General features: G+C 44.3%; 1 protein-coding gene across 3 annotated transcripts in view; it reads right to left on the minus strand.

Annotated features, from left to right (window-relative positions):
- The window catches only part of eps15l1a (epidermal growth factor receptor pathway substrate 15-like 1a), a 67,656-nt gene extending 55,981 nt beyond the window's left edge, over nucleotides 1-11,675 (minus strand). For all 3 annotated transcript variants that reach the window (XM_077534104.1, XM_077534105.1, XM_077534103.1), the window contains exons 1-10: nucleotides 11,536-11,675; nucleotides 10,321-10,362; nucleotides 10,135-10,224; nucleotides 7,457-7,504; nucleotides 7,289-7,384; nucleotides 3,473-3,529; nucleotides 3,265-3,390; nucleotides 3,095-3,154; nucleotides 2,135-2,377; nucleotides 1,915-2,072 (exon numbers count right to left, since the gene is read on the minus strand). In XM_077534104.1, the coding sequence (XP_077390230.1) occupies nucleotides 1,915-2,072; nucleotides 2,135-2,377; nucleotides 3,095-3,154; nucleotides 3,265-3,390; nucleotides 3,473-3,529; nucleotides 7,289-7,384; nucleotides 7,457-7,504; nucleotides 10,135-10,224; nucleotides 10,321-10,362; nucleotides 11,536-11,673 (1,058 nt within the window). In that variant the 5' untranslated portion in view covers nucleotides 11,674-11,675. The remainder of the gene's footprint in view (nucleotides 1-1,914; nucleotides 2,073-2,134; nucleotides 2,378-3,094; nucleotides 3,155-3,264; nucleotides 3,391-3,472; nucleotides 3,530-7,288; nucleotides 7,385-7,456; nucleotides 7,505-10,134; nucleotides 10,225-10,320; nucleotides 10,363-11,535) is intronic.
- Between the last annotated feature and the right edge of the window lie 5,227 nt (nucleotides 11,676-16,902).

Here is a 16,902-nt window from a genome sequence, read left to right on the forward strand (position 1 = left end):
TTAAATATTTCTTAGTAGTTATTGACAGTTATAACTGTTTTTTTTGTTTGTTTGTTTTTTCTCTTCAAAATAAGGATCAGGAAAACAAAAGGTTGATCATTTAATGTTAAATATAAATATTTAACCTTTAGACAGACACCAACACAATTAAACAGAATATGTGCACATTGTGAAGTATTTCAGAAACATAAATATAAGACATGAAATAAACCTACCGTCCAGCCAAAAGAAATATGAAGCCACCTTATGGAACAATAAATCTATCAAACACATTTTAACCACTTAATATATGCAAAAATATTTCCAAAAGTTCATTTCCCTTTTTAATCAACAATTTTTGTTTTTAACAATTTTTGTTTTTCTTTTGCCATCACATTCATTTTTGGTTAATGTATGACATCTTTTTTGTTTTTTTAATCTGAGACACGATGATGACCACAGAATCACTACTGTTTATATTTTGTTTTTTGGGCTGTCGTTCATTTTTAGTTTGATGACTTAATTGCGGGCACGTCTCAGCTCTCCTATCTGCTGCTCATGCTAGTTGTATACATTGACAGGGAGCCACAAACTGAGAAATGAGATACTTGCAGTGTGCTTTTAGCATAGCTGGTGTGTTGGCTGTGGGACATACCTGTGTCGTTTGAATCCATGCATTGGATCGTCACGGGAGTTATTCTTTTTGGCTCGCGCGCAGTACCAACGCCGGCCCGGGACATACAAGTGCACCGAGAGGACTCGATAGCAATGGGAAATACCAAGATGTACGGCACCGGCTTCTAACTGTCTCCATTTGCATGATGTCACTCGTTGTGCGCGCGCGCGCCGTGTCGCGAGCACGGCGTTGACGGTAGGCTCCGCTACAACAATCTACAACTCTGACAAGTCTGCTACCGATACGATCATTTAGCTCCCCTTGACGAACGATGGTTCGGTCGAATCGGTTTTTTGTTCCACTCCTACTGAAAACGTGACTTGTCCGACGTCACTCCCCCTGGCGAGAGGGCGGAGACGACCTCATCCCATAATGCTTCACGGACCAGTTGAGGATGGAAATAAATTATTTTTTTATCACTTTTATGGTCCATAATGTACACTTTTTTTGTTGCGTTGTGTGCCTGTTGGTTAATAAAACTAGTAGTAAAAGTATCATAACTTTTGTTTTGAATGTGCAAACCATTCACGACCAGACCATGGCTGAATTCAGTGTGGTGATCAATGACTTCCGCCTCATCTTCGTAGTTAGCGGCAGTTTGTGACTGTTACAACAGTGAGATATTTTGCCTTCTTCATGAAAATGTGGAGTAACGCATTGAATCTCTGGACAGTAACTTTAATCAGACTACTTTGTAGAATAAAGTAACGCGTTAGACTACTAGTTACTTCGGAAAGCTAATTTTTTGAGTAACGCGGTAAGTAACGCGTTACCGGCAACACTGCATATACATCATATAGCATAAAAGACATCATATAGCATAAAACTAGTTGAAACTGGATGCTGTTACATGCTGTTTTGAGACAGAAAAGTTGTGCTCAGCGGTGCTACCAACCTTATGGCAATGATTTTGTCCATGACGGCATTAAGCACTGTATATTTTATAGCATTGGCGATTTCTTTTATATTATTATTTTAGACCTCGACAATCATAAAAAATGCCCACAAAAATCCTGGAGGGATGGCTACAAATTACCTATAGATGACATATGTGCCATAAAGCACCATATATCCAGTATTTATTTTATTTTCATTATTATTCTGATTGCTGTATTAATTGGCAGTGGTAGACCATACATCACCACTCCAAGTTTAATGAATTATTATTATTATTATTATGTGTAAAAAAGGTGTCAAACTCATTAATGCAGTTTTGAAAGGAGGACGCTGACAGTTGCTAGCCAGCTATGCTAACCTACCATATATGGGCAAGGACACCTTGAGAGAGTCCCGACTGCATGAAGATGTCCTTCACTTCCAGCCCGCTGACAAAACCATCCAGGTCCCCGTCTGTCTTGAGGAAGATGTCGTCGTAGCGACCGCGGTCTGATGCTGGGACCACCCAGTTGACGGTATGCTGGAGAGTCGACACCACCGAGGGACTTTCGGACCGATATTATTAAATGTTCAATAACGTACCTGTCCAGACTTTAGGGTGTGCTTGGGCGACAGGCTGCCTGTGCTGTTCAGGGAGTTCATGCTGCCGTGGGACGGCGTGGAGCGTAGAGAGTCTTTGGGAGGCGGCGGGCTGGCCGGCAGCGGGGGTGCGCCGCCCACCACCGACCCCAGGCTTTTCTTCCTCTTGGATGGGGGGATGAGTGCGGCGGGTAGGTGGGACGGGACGGGCTCCTTCTCCAGGGCACGGTACACCAGGTGCATGGCCTGCCACAGAATGAGACAAATACAACGGATTATCATTTGTCATATTGCTGTATTTATTACACAGATCAGACCAATGACATCACATTGATTGATTGCACAAATTATGACATTACAGGCTATCACTGATCATGCTTTAATTGACATTTATGTGCCAATCACCATCAAACCGATCAAATCAGAATAAAGTCTAGTATGGACTGATTTGTGTGGGTATGACCAAGCAAAGATTCACGTAAAATCAAACGTACAATGTTTCAGTTCGGAAATGTGCCTCTGTACTTTGTGGCTGTGTGGGAGTAGAACACTTGGTGAATTTCCATTGCACACTTGAATGCAGCAGCGCATGCACAGCAGCATAATGATATCCCCCACTCACGCAGGATCTCACACGCAGAAAATTTCCAGGTTTGGAAACAAGTAAGACTCACCCGCCGCCAAGCCAAACAAATGTGTTGTTTCTCAAGTTACGGTCTTGTGAACTTGCCAAGTTCCTAAGGACGTACGTGAGAACGTTCTTCCATAGAACGCGAGTCTCTTTGTAAATTGGAACAGCTGTGTACTTGTTTACTCTCACACGACCACCTTCCCGCACTCCCCGGATTGTGTTATGCTGCAACCTGCATTTCCATTGCTTTGTGATGTGTCATGACAGTAAAGTGAAATAAATGAAAAATGTGGTGAGTTTTTGAGTATTGGAAAGCTGTAAAAATGGCTCACCACTGCAAACTCATCTCTGTCCAGATGTCCATCTTTATCGATGTCACTCAGGTCCCAAACCTGCCAGCAGCGCAAAGAAGGAGCAGGAGGAGGAGGAAACATTTGGATTGACATTTACATTTTCATTGGACATTCAGATGACGACAAAGACACCACAAACATACACGCACCTTCCCAAGGACGTCCAGAGGTAGCTTGGAATTGATGAGGACGGGTCGCACCTTCTCGCCAGACAACAGGCCATTGACAGGCGACAAGCTTTCAAAAATGCCATCAAATTTGTTCTTCTCCTCTGGCTGAAAGAAACGTTTGTTCTTTGGAGTTTTTTTTTATGTATTAATTTAAGAAATAATACTCACGTATTGTGCATTTCCTTACCCTGACGGCCCAGTGAGCTTCAGTGGAGGTGTTCAGAGAAGGACTGCTGCTGTCCTTCTGGAAACACAGCACCAGACATTTGCACAAACAATTGTGTTTTATTTAGAAACACTTTAGTAATACTTTAAGTGGCTTTACATATATACCATTTCATTGCAAGTGTGTCACTGAGGGATCCTTCCTGTATTATTCCTCTTTTTACAATTTATATTCTGATATTAGACCTGGGCGATATATCGATTTTTTTGAATTAATTCGAATTATTTGTTGTGGACAATTTAAACTTTAATTAATTCGAGTTTCCCCCAAACCCACTTTCTTTTTTCTTTTTTTAAATATAAATATTGACTTAGTGAATTATACATTTCAATTTTTAGCCTCACAAGAATTATAAATTTTGTACATCCATAATGAACAATTAAGCCACAGTCATTATGAATGAAATATTTTATTAAATGCAATTTTATTACTTTCAAAAAGTATCTTATTTAAGGCAGAAATTTTGCAGAATTTTTTTTGTGGCGGGTCGCACAGTTGGAAAGAATAAAAAAAAAAAAAAAAAAACCTTACTGTACTTCCGGTTAATTGATTAGCCGATGTTTAAAAATATTTTATTTCGAAAAGTGACTGGATTTCTCTCTGTTTACAACGTTCTCTTGACGCATGTCAAGATGCTATTATCTCAGTCGTGTAGCGCTGATGCTAATCGACAAGTTAGCAAAATGAGTAAAAAACAAAAAAAACAGACGTATTTGGAAAGTTTCTTTGCAACGGAGAAAAAAGCCCAGTAATGAGACAACCCAGGAGCCTGTCACCAAGAAGAAAAAGAAAGGTGCATAGACTTCCAGCTACAGGTGATTCCCACGCATGATGGCCCGTTCTGCAGCGAACAAGTCTGAATCTAGCGTTATTGTGAGTCAGTATCTCATGGACTTCTGTGGTGCCTGTTATGTTGGCGCATTTAAGGAGGGCGCTGCTCATATAAAACTGGGGCTTCACATTATTATCTACAAAATACCCAAGTTTGTGCGTTGCTCGTAACTAGGGTTGCCAACTTTCTCATCCCGAAATAAAGGACAGGTGCACGGCACGGTGCCATGGTGGTGTGAGCATGATGGGTGAAATCAGTGTATATTCTGATTGGATTTGAAATGCACAAAGTTTGTACATTCCGTTTAATCCTGCCTGCAGGCCATCATTATGTAACCTCATACAAAACCTCAAAGAAACCACAATTTGCCTCTTTACCTAAAAACAACAGGTGCAAAAAAAAACAAAAAAACAAAAAAAAAAGAAATGCAAAAGAGGAGCGTGACTCACCAAATTTACTTTTTCCATGGAGACTTTTCTTTCTTTTCTTTCTTATATGTTTATCCATTCTCGCTTCTTAACCGACCGGGCAACACTACACATTATTATTATTATTATTTTCTAGCCACTTACGCAGTATAAGTCGCTACAACAAATGCACGTGACGATGCCTGATGCCTGTGATTGGCTGACAGGGGCCGTGCTTAGTGACATTGCCATTTTAGCTGATCTAGGACCTGTAGCGTGCGGTTTGCTGTGTTAAGCGCTGATTGCGAAACTAGCCAGCAAGCTAAATTCTCGCAGTATTATCGTTACATCTCTACTTAGAAGGTAGTGTTTAGTGTAATTGGAGAATTGTTTTTCCCTAGTGTGGGATCTGATTTTTGGTGCTGTCTCTTGAACTATTGACCTATTCTAGGCCAAATGTTCAAGTGAAACCCTTTTCATGCTAAACAACTTTATGATTGCTACTTGTGTTTAAATAGCTTAAGGAAATTAAATGCCAGTGTGTATCCTGACTTGTCACAAAGGGAATCATGTATTTGTTACCCTATAATCATTTATTTTACTTAATTTTGTAACTCTAAGGTGCCAGCTGAAAATACAAGAGATCACATATGATCAATCATTTAGAACCAGTGTGAAGCGATCCACAGCTGCCAGGCGTCTCTATGTTTGTAAAAGAACGGTAAAGGTGTCAAAAACTTGCAAGTTTACTGCTATCAACTATTAGGAAAAACTGCTCCTTCACGCTTGAGGGCTAATAAACGAAATGATATCCTGAAAGTTTACAACTGTCAGCTGACGGGAAGATGCTCAGAACAAGGATCTCATTACTTTACAACTGTCAGCTGACGGGAAGATGCTCAGGGCAAGGACCTTATTATTTTACAACTGTCAGCTGATGGGGAGATGCTCAGAGCAAGGATCTCATTACTTTGATGCTTGCAAAAGGTTAATTTTAGCAAATTTATTAGATCATACAATGTAAATGATAGGTCGCCTTATTTTTTATGTATGAATAAGTCCTTTTGATACCAGCAAAAACCTGTTACTACTTCTGGTCTCAAGAATGAATCTGCTGACCACTTTATAACAATTGGATACCAGTAGACGTCACAAAACTAAGCTCGCACTACCCCCTAGTGGTCGAAAGCAGATACTATTAGCATTCAGTAAACTGCATCTCATAATAAGTGGGTTTGGCCGAGGCTTTACCTTACCAGTAAGATCTAAGCGTGAAGTGGGCAGGCAGGTTTGATAGCCAATCAGGAAAAGAGGTTGTACCATGGATGATGCTTTATAAACTGTTGCATTTCCTGAGATTGTCAGATTTTTTCCATTTGCGCAAATTGAATGGTCTCAGTGTGCTTTTGCCAATAAAGCCGCTTTTTGTTCAGCTTGACTTTGGACTCCTGCCTGTTTTTGTTCTGACTTGCTTTTACTTCCAACTCACAACGCCAAAGGGGGACCTGGTGCATCAGCCTGCCAACAGGTGTTGGAACAGGTGACGCTGCGGCTAGCCTCTCCGGCCCCGGCCTGGCCCGAGAGCCGACACTAGTGCCTCAAATATTTTTAGTTTCTACAACAGCATATCAATGCATAGTGAACCTTTTTAACTCTGAACTTAGTCCCATCCCATTGAATGGCTTTTCTGTGATTCATTTCAATGCTCGAAGGTTACATTTTAAGTTTGAAATTATCCATCAATATTAAAAGGTGCGGTAGCGTCTCAACTATTATAGAAAATAATTTGTTGAATAAAACATGTTGACAAGTTGTCATTTTAAATTAATATTTTCTGAAAAGGTAACAGTTGAATGATTCTTTTCTTCAGTTCCAGTGGGTGTCTGAGGGACCACTGGCAAGAATGTTTTTTTGTATTTCCATAAAGGCTATTCAATTGTGGTGTGAACTAATAACGAGCAATGTCAAATGAATTAAAAGGATGCTCAGCAATTTTTAATGTAATATTATTATTTATATATCTATTTTTTATCACTACATTATATCTATTCATTAAATACAACAATTTATTTGAATTGTTAAAAAAAAACTTCATCATGAATGAGCTTTTTAATTGTCTTATGCATGAACAGGCCAATCTTTGTATTAAAGTATTTTATAAAATATTACTTAAACAATAATAACAATAAAAATAAAGAGAAAATAAGTATAAATTAATTATTATTGTTCATTATGATTAATTGGTGTTTTTTTCTTTTCCCATTTCTTTCCTTTTTTTCCGGGTGAAAATAGTTTTTACACCAAATTCAAAGATAAAAAAATATATATATATAAAAATACACTAATAATAAAAATAATCCCCTGAAAGTAGGTCATATAAAAAAAAGAATGTGAAGAAAATTCACTTTTTGCTCTTTCAAATTCGATCTGTTTTAAGATTCGCAGTTAGCTGTTTTGAAATATGCTTGTTTCATGAGTAAAATGCATGATCATTATTCACAGATGCCTTTTCAAGGACTCAATCGGGACGCTACTTACAAACTTGGGCGGCGGCACGCTAAGATTGAGACTCGACACACTGACGTCGTGGCCACTCTGCGCGCACGCCACCAGACGCAGCGCCACGTAGAAACCCTTTTGGCAGCAGAGAGGGAGGAAAAGCAGTTAACTATGATTATATCATTTCAAGTTCTAGGTGTTTCCTACCTGCTTGTCCAGGTAGCCTTTACCGTCTGGATCAGCAAGATCCCAAATCTGGGAAAAAAAAAAAAGAAATGAAAAATAAATAAATAAAATGAGCAGCCATCTTGTCCTTCAATGACTGTTACAACACTTATGCATAAAGGTATGCATATTGGACAAATTATCTGAATTAGCTGTCTCATAGGCTTCTAAATAAGCCTTAGCACTGTCTGCCATATTACATGGCATAGTACAAAAAAAACAAACAAAACAAAAAAACCTTGCCAGTTTAAAGGTGTGGGCCGAAGTATTTCTGCTGCCATTTGCAAACAAAACTGACATTCTAGGACAGCAGCCAATTAGAAACAAGCATGAAACCAGTCACCAATCAGGACTGATCATTCGCCAAATTTCCATGTGCAGATAAGACACAGGAATCAAACTCCTAACCCCGGGTTTCCACCGGTTGCGGTTGCGGTGCGGTTGCGGTGCGGTCCGGCGACGCAAGCAATTAGATTCCATTCATTCGAATGGTGCAGTTTACACCGCTTGCGGGTGCGTTGCGTGTCGACTGCGGAAGGCCTGCGGCGTGCCGCAAGCCTTCCGCAAGGATAGACCTATTTTCTATTTTTGCCGGACGCCGCAGCGGTAGGCCTCCGGCAAATGGCAAGCTAGCACAAAACACATCGAGCGGGACAGGAAGACCGAGGCAGTTTCAAAATAAATTTCCGGTTACCTTTCAGAATAAAACACTCGCCAGCTCCTATTTCGCAAGTTTTTCAGCAAAACGTGACGTGGGCGTCGCCGGGCCATGTGCTCATTCACGGTTTAGACACCAGCGAACATGGACGAGGAGAGGTTTATATTGGAGGTGGAAAACCACAAAATAATATATGACACGGCACATCCTTTTTATAAGGACTGTAATGTATTGTGAGTTTAATGTTCGCGATTGCTTGTTGTGCCCGTCTCGCTTGCCGTACTGAGCGGCAGCCGGACGGGGAAGACAGAAATAAAGAGTGGACCCGCACTGACCCGACTCTCGTTATTAATATACTTTACAAGGACAACCAAAAAAAGGATGCTGCATGGAATCTCATAGCAGAAGAAGAAGAAAAGGTTAAATCAAAAGAAGTCCACCTCTCGTTGTGAAATGCCACATGATCGCGCGCGCGCGGTCCCGCAAGACACGTTGGGAAGTGGGCGGCGATGGAGCTGCCGGACCGCAGCTGTGCGGAGCCGGTGTGGATTGACAAAAAAATTGACCCGTCCGGAGCACGCAGTCAAGACGCACCGCACCGCAACCGCACCGCAACCGCATCCAGTGAAAACCCGGGGCAAGACGTCCACAGAACAGTCCACGAATTAGGAGTGACCGTTTGCGCAGCGAAATTTGCATATGCCACTCATGGTAGTGCAAGGGTTAAAGCAAAATTTGTTCATTTGACTGAAAATTTTATTTATGTTTTAATTTTGCAGGGCAGTAGGGTGCACGAGTTCTGGCCCGGTTTTGGTCGAGAGGAAAGTAGTTCGCTGGGATCACGGAAATAAAGCGTTTTTATTCTAAAAACAATTTGTGTTCAAAAGAGTGATACATTTGTATCACAAAACTTCGCCCTAGAAAAAAAAGCCAGGCTCCATTACCGCCGGGTACTAGTTTTCTGTTCGCTCGTATCACTGCATACAGCTGATAGATGCGCACTAAGCTACAAGTTGTTTGTCTTTTCGAAGGCGGAAGGTGCGACTATCAGCTGTCTACAGGGCGCTGCGCAGTGATACGAACGAACAGAAAAATAGTGCCCGGTGGTAATGGATTCTGACTTTTTTTCTAGGGTGAAGTTTTGTGATGCAAATGTATCACTCTTTTGAACATAAATTGTTTTTAGAAGAAAAACGCTTTATTTCCGTGATCCCAGCCAACTTGCCAGACTACTTTACTCTCGACAAAACCGGACCAGAACTCGTATCACGGAACGCTGTCAGTGGTAAGTCAGTGCTAATCGCACACTACTAGAGGTGAGGATGCAATACAGATTCAGATTCATGTCCAAAAATCCGAACTCTCTCTTTAAGACCCATGTATAAAATAAGGTGTCCTGCATTATATTGCACTTTTGTGTTCCTCTCAATGGACATATTTTATATTTTGTCAGTTCAAACTTTTTATTTCATGGGAAAAAGGGTTTTAGAAAATAAATGAAGACAAAGTTATATTTCTGCTGATCCCAAAAATGATACCATTGTACCAAGTAAATACTCAGTGAGACACACACGTGTTGTACAAAAAAAAGGCATCAATAAACTAAAAATGGATCAATAATTGTTTATAATCGAATCATAGCCCCTGAATCGTAATCGTAATCAAATTATGAAGATGCCAAACATTCCCACCCCGATTGAAAACTCAATGTAATGCATCCGTAGCACCTGCCAGTTACAGCTTTTAATGCAGAATCGGAGGCCGTGCAAAAGGCGAGGCTTTGTATTGAAAGTAAATAAAAGCGTAAATAAAAGCGTGAGGCTGTGTTCACTACCGCCGGGTTGTGGTCGAAATGAACATGCCGAATTCATTTCCATTGAAGATGTGTGGAAGGGGCTAATAGCATTGATGCAGGTTATATTTTTGGGCCAAAAAAACACACATTTGATAGAAACAACAATAGATTGTAACAACAAAATGGCAAGTAACAACATGCTGCTACCTTTCCAAGCGTATTATCTGGAAGTCCCGACTTTTTCAAGAACAGCGCGGCTTCTGTTGGTCCCACTCTACCTGTGTTTCCCGGATCCACCTTGGGTACACACGCACGCACACACACACCCACGCACGATGTTACAATTAGCACAATACGCTAACATGCTAATACATTATCTAGTCACAATCTTACCTGTCTGTAAAAGTTCTCAAAGACGGGGCTCCCGCTCGTCAACTGTGACAGACACATGCATGTATTACTTTCAATGTGGACTTGAATTACTTTGTTTGACCAGAATAGGCAGGTTGGGTGTTCAGCTATGGAGTTCATATACACCTTAATTGTATATATCATCATTATATACAGCATCATGTTTAAGGCAATTGATGTACTATGTTACCAGTGCGGTAATTGCTTTCCAAAGTAAATACAGATGTTGGCAAATGTCTCATTTTGATTAAACATTAAAGATAATCCGTCATCTTTCATGAAATGACATTTAAAAAATGGCTCCCAACGATTACTAGATTAAAATAGTTTGTCGATTAATTTGACAATCAATTACTTGTAATTAATCGATTAATTTTGACAGCTAGCTGAAACAACATTCTCGACAGGTGCGAAAAAAAATGCAGGTGTCCAACCTTAATACTGGGAAAAGTGTGGTGTTCAAACCTTGACCCTAAGAAAAACTTCCTCCGTGTATGTATAGAATTTAGAAATCTTTGTGTGGATGATTAACCCTTTCACCGGGACAAGTGCGACTTGCAACTGGTTGGTTACTCGTAACAGATCCACTACGGGAAGTGACTTCGACATGAAATGCATAAGTATAGAATAAGTTCAACGTGACGTAAATTAATTGCAGCAAAAACAACAAACATCAACAAAAAAGACGTCTGCGGGATGACGAGACGAACCGGAAGTAGAGTGCGCTTCTGTCTTGTCTTTTGCTGGATAAAGTCGTCTTGTTGCCGGCCTGATTTACTTCAGCATCAATTTGTCACCGTTTACAGATTAGCTCGCTAGGTTCCGAAGATGCTAACCAGCTAGCGGCGGCAGGCCAGTTCGAAAGTCCGCTATGAAGACGCGGCTCGTCCGGGGACACTCACTGGAATCACACCCGCAGAAAGTGCCACTGTTGTTCGGTTAAAGGGGCGGTGTTTAGAGACGTTTAGCCGGCTGTCGTGTGGCCGTCGTCAGCGGATAACGAGCCCGCTATGTAACGGGACCGACGACGCCGTACTGGGCCTGGCTCAACCGAGCAAGCGAGCGAGCAGAGTTCCCTAGCAGAGTGGAGATGTTACGGCAAGCGACATTGACACTGAGTTAAGGTGAAGCAAGAAGCCAACTTGTGTGGTTGCGTGGACATGAAAAGTTATCCTGGAGATGGGCTACATCCTTTACCTGGCTGATTGATGTGAGCGCTGCCATCTTCCCTGTTGCTGCGGGAACGCACCCCGTGACACTCCCTCCCTCACTGGCGCAGCCGGGAAACTGCGACCCCCAGCGGACAACGTGTGCCTTGCTACTCAGAACAAGCATGAGCGACATCACTGATGGTGTTTCTTCTTCCTACTCCTGTATTTCACAGTGACCAAAGTAGTTTTGTTTTATCTGATATGTAAGTATCAAAACAAGCCATTGTAAGCATATTTGTTATTTTATTGTTACGATGTTCTAGCAAATCTGACGGTTATTTTTCAAGATATGCATAAACATTTTCTAAACGTCATTTTCAGTGGAACTGATGAGCTTTTATTCTACTTTAAAAAAAAAAAATCGTATGTGAAAGTCAAAAGAAAAAAAAAGTAATTTTAAGAATATTGTCTTTCTATTGTTAGGATGTTGTAGCAGATTTTTTTTTTAAAAATATTTAATGTTTTGAGTTATATAACTTAAATGTTTTGGATTCATGCACTTAAATTGATCAATCATGTATTTACCATGCTACATTTTTTTGTCAGGTTACATCCTTTTACGAGCATTTTTAACAAGCTATATTCCATCAAATATCAAATGATAAAAATTGTTAGATTTTATACAAAAAAATAAATAAATAAAAAATCGTCAATCCATCCATCCATTTAGTATCGCTTATCCGGGTCAAGTCGCGGGGGCAGCAGCTTTAGGAGGGAAACCCAGACTTTCCTCTCCCCAGCCACTTCAACCAGCTCCACCGGCGGGATCTCAAGGCGTTCCCAGGCCAAACAAGAGACATAGCTTCTCCAGCGTGCCCTGGATCATCCCCGGGGCCTCCCGCCGGTGGGACATGCCCGGAACACCTCTCCAGGAAGTCGTCCAGGAGGCATCCGAACCAGAAGCCCGAGCCACCTCAGCTGGCTCCTCTCAACGCGGAGGAACAACGGCTAGACTCTGAGTCCCTCCCGGATGACCAAGCTTCTCACCCTATCTCTAAGGGAAACTCATTTCGGCCGTTTGCATCCATGTTCTTTCGGTCACAACCTAAAGCTCGTGACCATAGGTGTGGGTCGGAACGTAGATTTCCTGGTAAATCGAGAGCGTTGCTTTTTGGCTCAGCTCTTTCTTCACCACAACGGACTGATACACAGTCTGCGTCACTGCAGACGCTGCACCAATCTGCCTGTCAATCTCCTGCTCCATCCTGCCGTCATTTGTGAACAAGACCCCAAGATACTTGAACTCCTCCACTCTCAGCCTCATCAAGTATTTTGAAACAGATGTAATGCCTCTACTGTCGTGTTCTTATAGACCATGGTGACTTTTCTCTTACCGCTGTCACTGAAAAGTGATTGCTAAGGAAACCTGGTGGTGCCGTTTTTCTGAGAAGACGCTCATGTTAATTATTATTTTACAACTATTTCTTAAAACTCTTAAAACTGCTGGGTCAAAAACAAACCAATTTAAATTGGACACACCCACTGACTTTTTTTTGGGCGGTATAGAACGACTCAAAAAGTTGGGTCAAGGGTGTATAGAAAGCAGATGAATATCAATTTATAATACTGTTTCTCTATATTTCAACATCACCGTTGAGGTTTTCAGATGACCATTTGTACAACATTCTTAGGAAATCACCATCAAGGGTGACCTAATTTTTAGAAAGTTAATATTTACAAATAAAACTAATTTATATAGTACATACTAAAAATAAAACAATATTTTGTTTTGTTTATGTTTCAAAATGTATTTTACTTGTTATTGTCATTTTATTTTACTCTGCAGTTGACATTGTAAATGGCAATCCTTTCTGAGTTTCCTTACCTGGTTAAAATAAACTAATAATAACTTATGTTAGATTATAAAAACATGCGTATAGCAGTTGGCATGGTGTTCGACTGGTTAGCAGGTCTGCCTCCCAGTGCAGAGGTTGTGAGATCGAGTCCGGGCTTCGCACCCTGGGTGGAGGTTGCATATTCTCCATGTTCCTGCGTGGGTTTTCTCTGGGTAATCCACATTCCGAAAAATATGCATGGTAGGTTAATTGAACACTCTGAATTGTCCCGAGCTTGTTTGTCTGTGTGTACCCTGCGACTGGCTAGCAACCAGTTCATGGTGTACCCTGCCTACTTCCCGAAGTCAGCTGGGATGGACTCCGGCATTCCCACGACCCTCATGAGGACAGTGTTACTTATGACTTGGCATCAAGTTCACTTAATCCTAGTTTTAAAACTAACATTTATAAGAAAATAACTGAGTGTAGTGATGAGAACATAATTCACCCACGGAACGTTGGGAATATATATTAGGAAACGCCGGCAAATGTCAAAAACTGATTTATGACCCCCTAGAACCAATCAGAAGCCGTTATTTTGAATTAAGCCCCGCCCCCTGCCCGCCCCCCAGCCATCCAATCAGAAACCATTATTTTGAATTAAGCCCCGCCAACTTCCGCCTTCTCAACCAATCAGAAACCGTTATTTTGAATTAAGCCCCGCCCCCCCGCCCACCCCCCAGCCAATCAGAAACCGTTATTTTTTTTTATTTTTATTTTTATTTTTTATTTATTTTTTTTTTTTTTCTTTGAAGAGCTCAGAATTGTTCATTCGGTAGTCTTACCGATTCAACGTCTTGTCATCATTGCTCTTTTTTTTTTTTTTTTTTTTTTTTTTTTTTGTGTGTATGTGTGCGTGCGTTTGCGTGCGTTTGCGTGCGTGCGTTTGCGTGCGTGCGTGCGTTTGCGTGTGTGCGTTTGCGTGCGTTTGCGTGCGTGCGTTTGCGTGCGTGCGTGTGCGTGCGTGCAAATACGTATAAATTTATACTCATTCATTCACCTAAAACCTTATAAATATCCCATTACCCTTCGCCTTAACCAGGTACTTCAGAATCTTGCCAGAGTCGTGAGATTTAAATGGTCAGGAGACCAGAGAAAAGGTCAGAAAAAGAAATAAATAAAGAGAAAAGAAAGGTAAATCAAAGTGACATCCAGCACCGACCAAACACTTCCTGCCTTCCCCATGATTACAAAATCAAAGTCTTACGCCAACCCCGGAAGCCTCTAAATTCCAGCAAATTTAGCGAGATCTCAAGAGCCCAGAGGAAAAACTAAAGAGAGGAAGGAGGGAAGGATCGATAAGGCAGAGTGAGATAAATAGAAGCCAGTACATCCAATCCATCAAAGTGAAGTCCAGCACCAACAAGACCCCTCCTGCGTGGTTACAAAACCGGAGTCTTATGCCAACCCCAGAAACCTCATACTTCTAATAAATTAAGATCTCAAGTGACCAGAGGAAAAACTAAAGAGAGGAAGGAGGGAAGGATAGATAAAGCAAAGTGAGAACCACAGACACCAGCACCAACTGATTCAAGGGGCTGTGGGAGGGAGAGGGTACTTCTGTTGAGTTTCAGTAGATGCTGGTGTGACGGATCTGGCATGCATAAGGACCACCACCAAAGAAAGAAGCCGTCAACCGCGGTCCAGCAAAGCGAGCACCCCCCCCCCCCCCCCGGAATCCCCAGGCCGCGGCAGCACCAAGGCCACCCCCAAGCCACCCGAGCGGACACCGGTCGGCGAGCCGACCCAGACACCCGGAACACCCCCGCCCCAGCCCCGGCCCACACCCCCGAGCCCAAGGCCGCAGAACGAGGCCCAGCGGGCCCCCACAGCGCCCCACCGGTCCCCAGCCCCCATCCCCCCACGACCCCCCCGCACCCCACCCAAACCCTCCATCCACCACGACCCAGGCCCCACCACCCCCGACCCCCAAACCCCCGAACACACCCCGACCCCCAGCACCCAACCCCCCACCCACCCATACCTCCACCCCCCCCCAAACAAGCCGCCCCCCCCCCCCGACGGCCGCCCCCCCCCCCCCCCCCCGCGAACCCGGCCCCCCGCGAGAACCCCCCACCCCCCCCCCGGAAACCGGCACCGGGCAGCAGCGCAGAGAGGGAAGATGTGCCCACCCCACCTCCAGCCGCGCGAGATTTGCACAGCGGCGGGAGGGGGGAAGCAGAGGAGGAAGCACCAGGGGAGAAGGCGGAACACCAGAACACCGAGCCCGGTGGGGAGAGGTCCCGGTCGTCACGCCAGAGTACTAGTGACACCTAACCCTGTTACTGAGTCCGCCAGCTCGCCGACTGGCGAGCTCTACCCTTACACCGTGAATGTGGCCCCACCCAGTGTATATACAAGTGTGTGCGTGTGGTGCATTAAAATTGGGAGCAGGTGAGTCGGAGCAGAGGGAAAAAATTTCCCCTACTCCGACACACCCGTATCCCCCCCAAAAAAATGAATATGTATATGTGTGGTGCATTAAAAAAGGGAATGGAGGGACAAAGTGGTGGGGCAGGGACCCAAATGGGGGGGACCACAGCGCTGCCAGGCACTGCAGTCCATCCCCTCTGATGGCTCCCCGCCCCAACTCACCCCTCCCCTTGGACGTGAGGTGCATTAAAATTGGAGGGGAGTTGAAGGGTGAAGACGGTGTTTCCACCCTTCCCCACCCCACCAAGAAATGTGTTGTGTGCCCTATGTGTATATTTACAAAGTGTATAGTGCAAGCTAGTGAAGTGAGTAAGAGGAGCGACCAGCGGGGCCTCACCCAACCCGGCGGGTGTAGGTGACACGCCCGCCCCCCACCTCATCCACCCGGCACCACAATGGGCGGACAGCCAGCGCAGCAGGGCTACCGGACAGCCCACCGGCCACCGGAGCCCGCCCGGGGCGCCAGGAGTTATACCGGAGTGGGGCAGGCCCCAAACCCTCGCCCGGCCCCCGGAGCCCGACGCCCGGGCCGGGGAGGGAGCCCCAGGCCCAGGGAGAGGGAGGGGGAGGGGCCGCAGGGCAGACAGGGAAGGGGGGGGGGGGGGGGGGGGCGGGGGAAGCGGGGAGAAGACGACAAGAAGGCGAAAGGGCGGCTGCAGGGCAGGAGGCGGGGGGGGGAGAGGAGGAGGGAGGGCGACAAGGGAAAAGGGACCGGGAGGCAGAGGAGGATGGGCGGGAGGAGGCGAGGAGGGAGAGGCGACGGGGGGGAGGAAGGGGGAGGGGAGAGGGAACCACGGGGCACACCGGAGGCCCACCCACCCCGAACCGCGCCGCCGGGCACGGAGCAGCGGACCGCGCCGGGACGGCACCGCCCCGGGCACCAGGGGAAGCACCCCAACACCGCACCCCACAGGGGGCCCAGGGAGCGGCCAAGACGCAACCGCCACCGAGCAGACAACGGGGGGGGGGGGGGGGGGGGTGCAGAACCACCCCCGCCCGACCACAGGGGACGGCGTCAAGAAAATTGACTAATTAGCATGCAGTAACACCAAGTGTTGATGCTTAGTGCCCACTAGAAATAGATC

The sequence above is a fragment of the Festucalex cinctus genome, chromosome 10 (assembly GCF_051991245.1).
Source record: "Festucalex cinctus isolate MCC-2025b chromosome 10, RoL_Fcin_1.0, whole genome shotgun sequence".
In the NCBI taxonomy this organism is placed as follows: domain Eukaryota; kingdom Metazoa; phylum Chordata; class Actinopteri; order Syngnathiformes; family Syngnathidae; genus Festucalex; species Festucalex cinctus.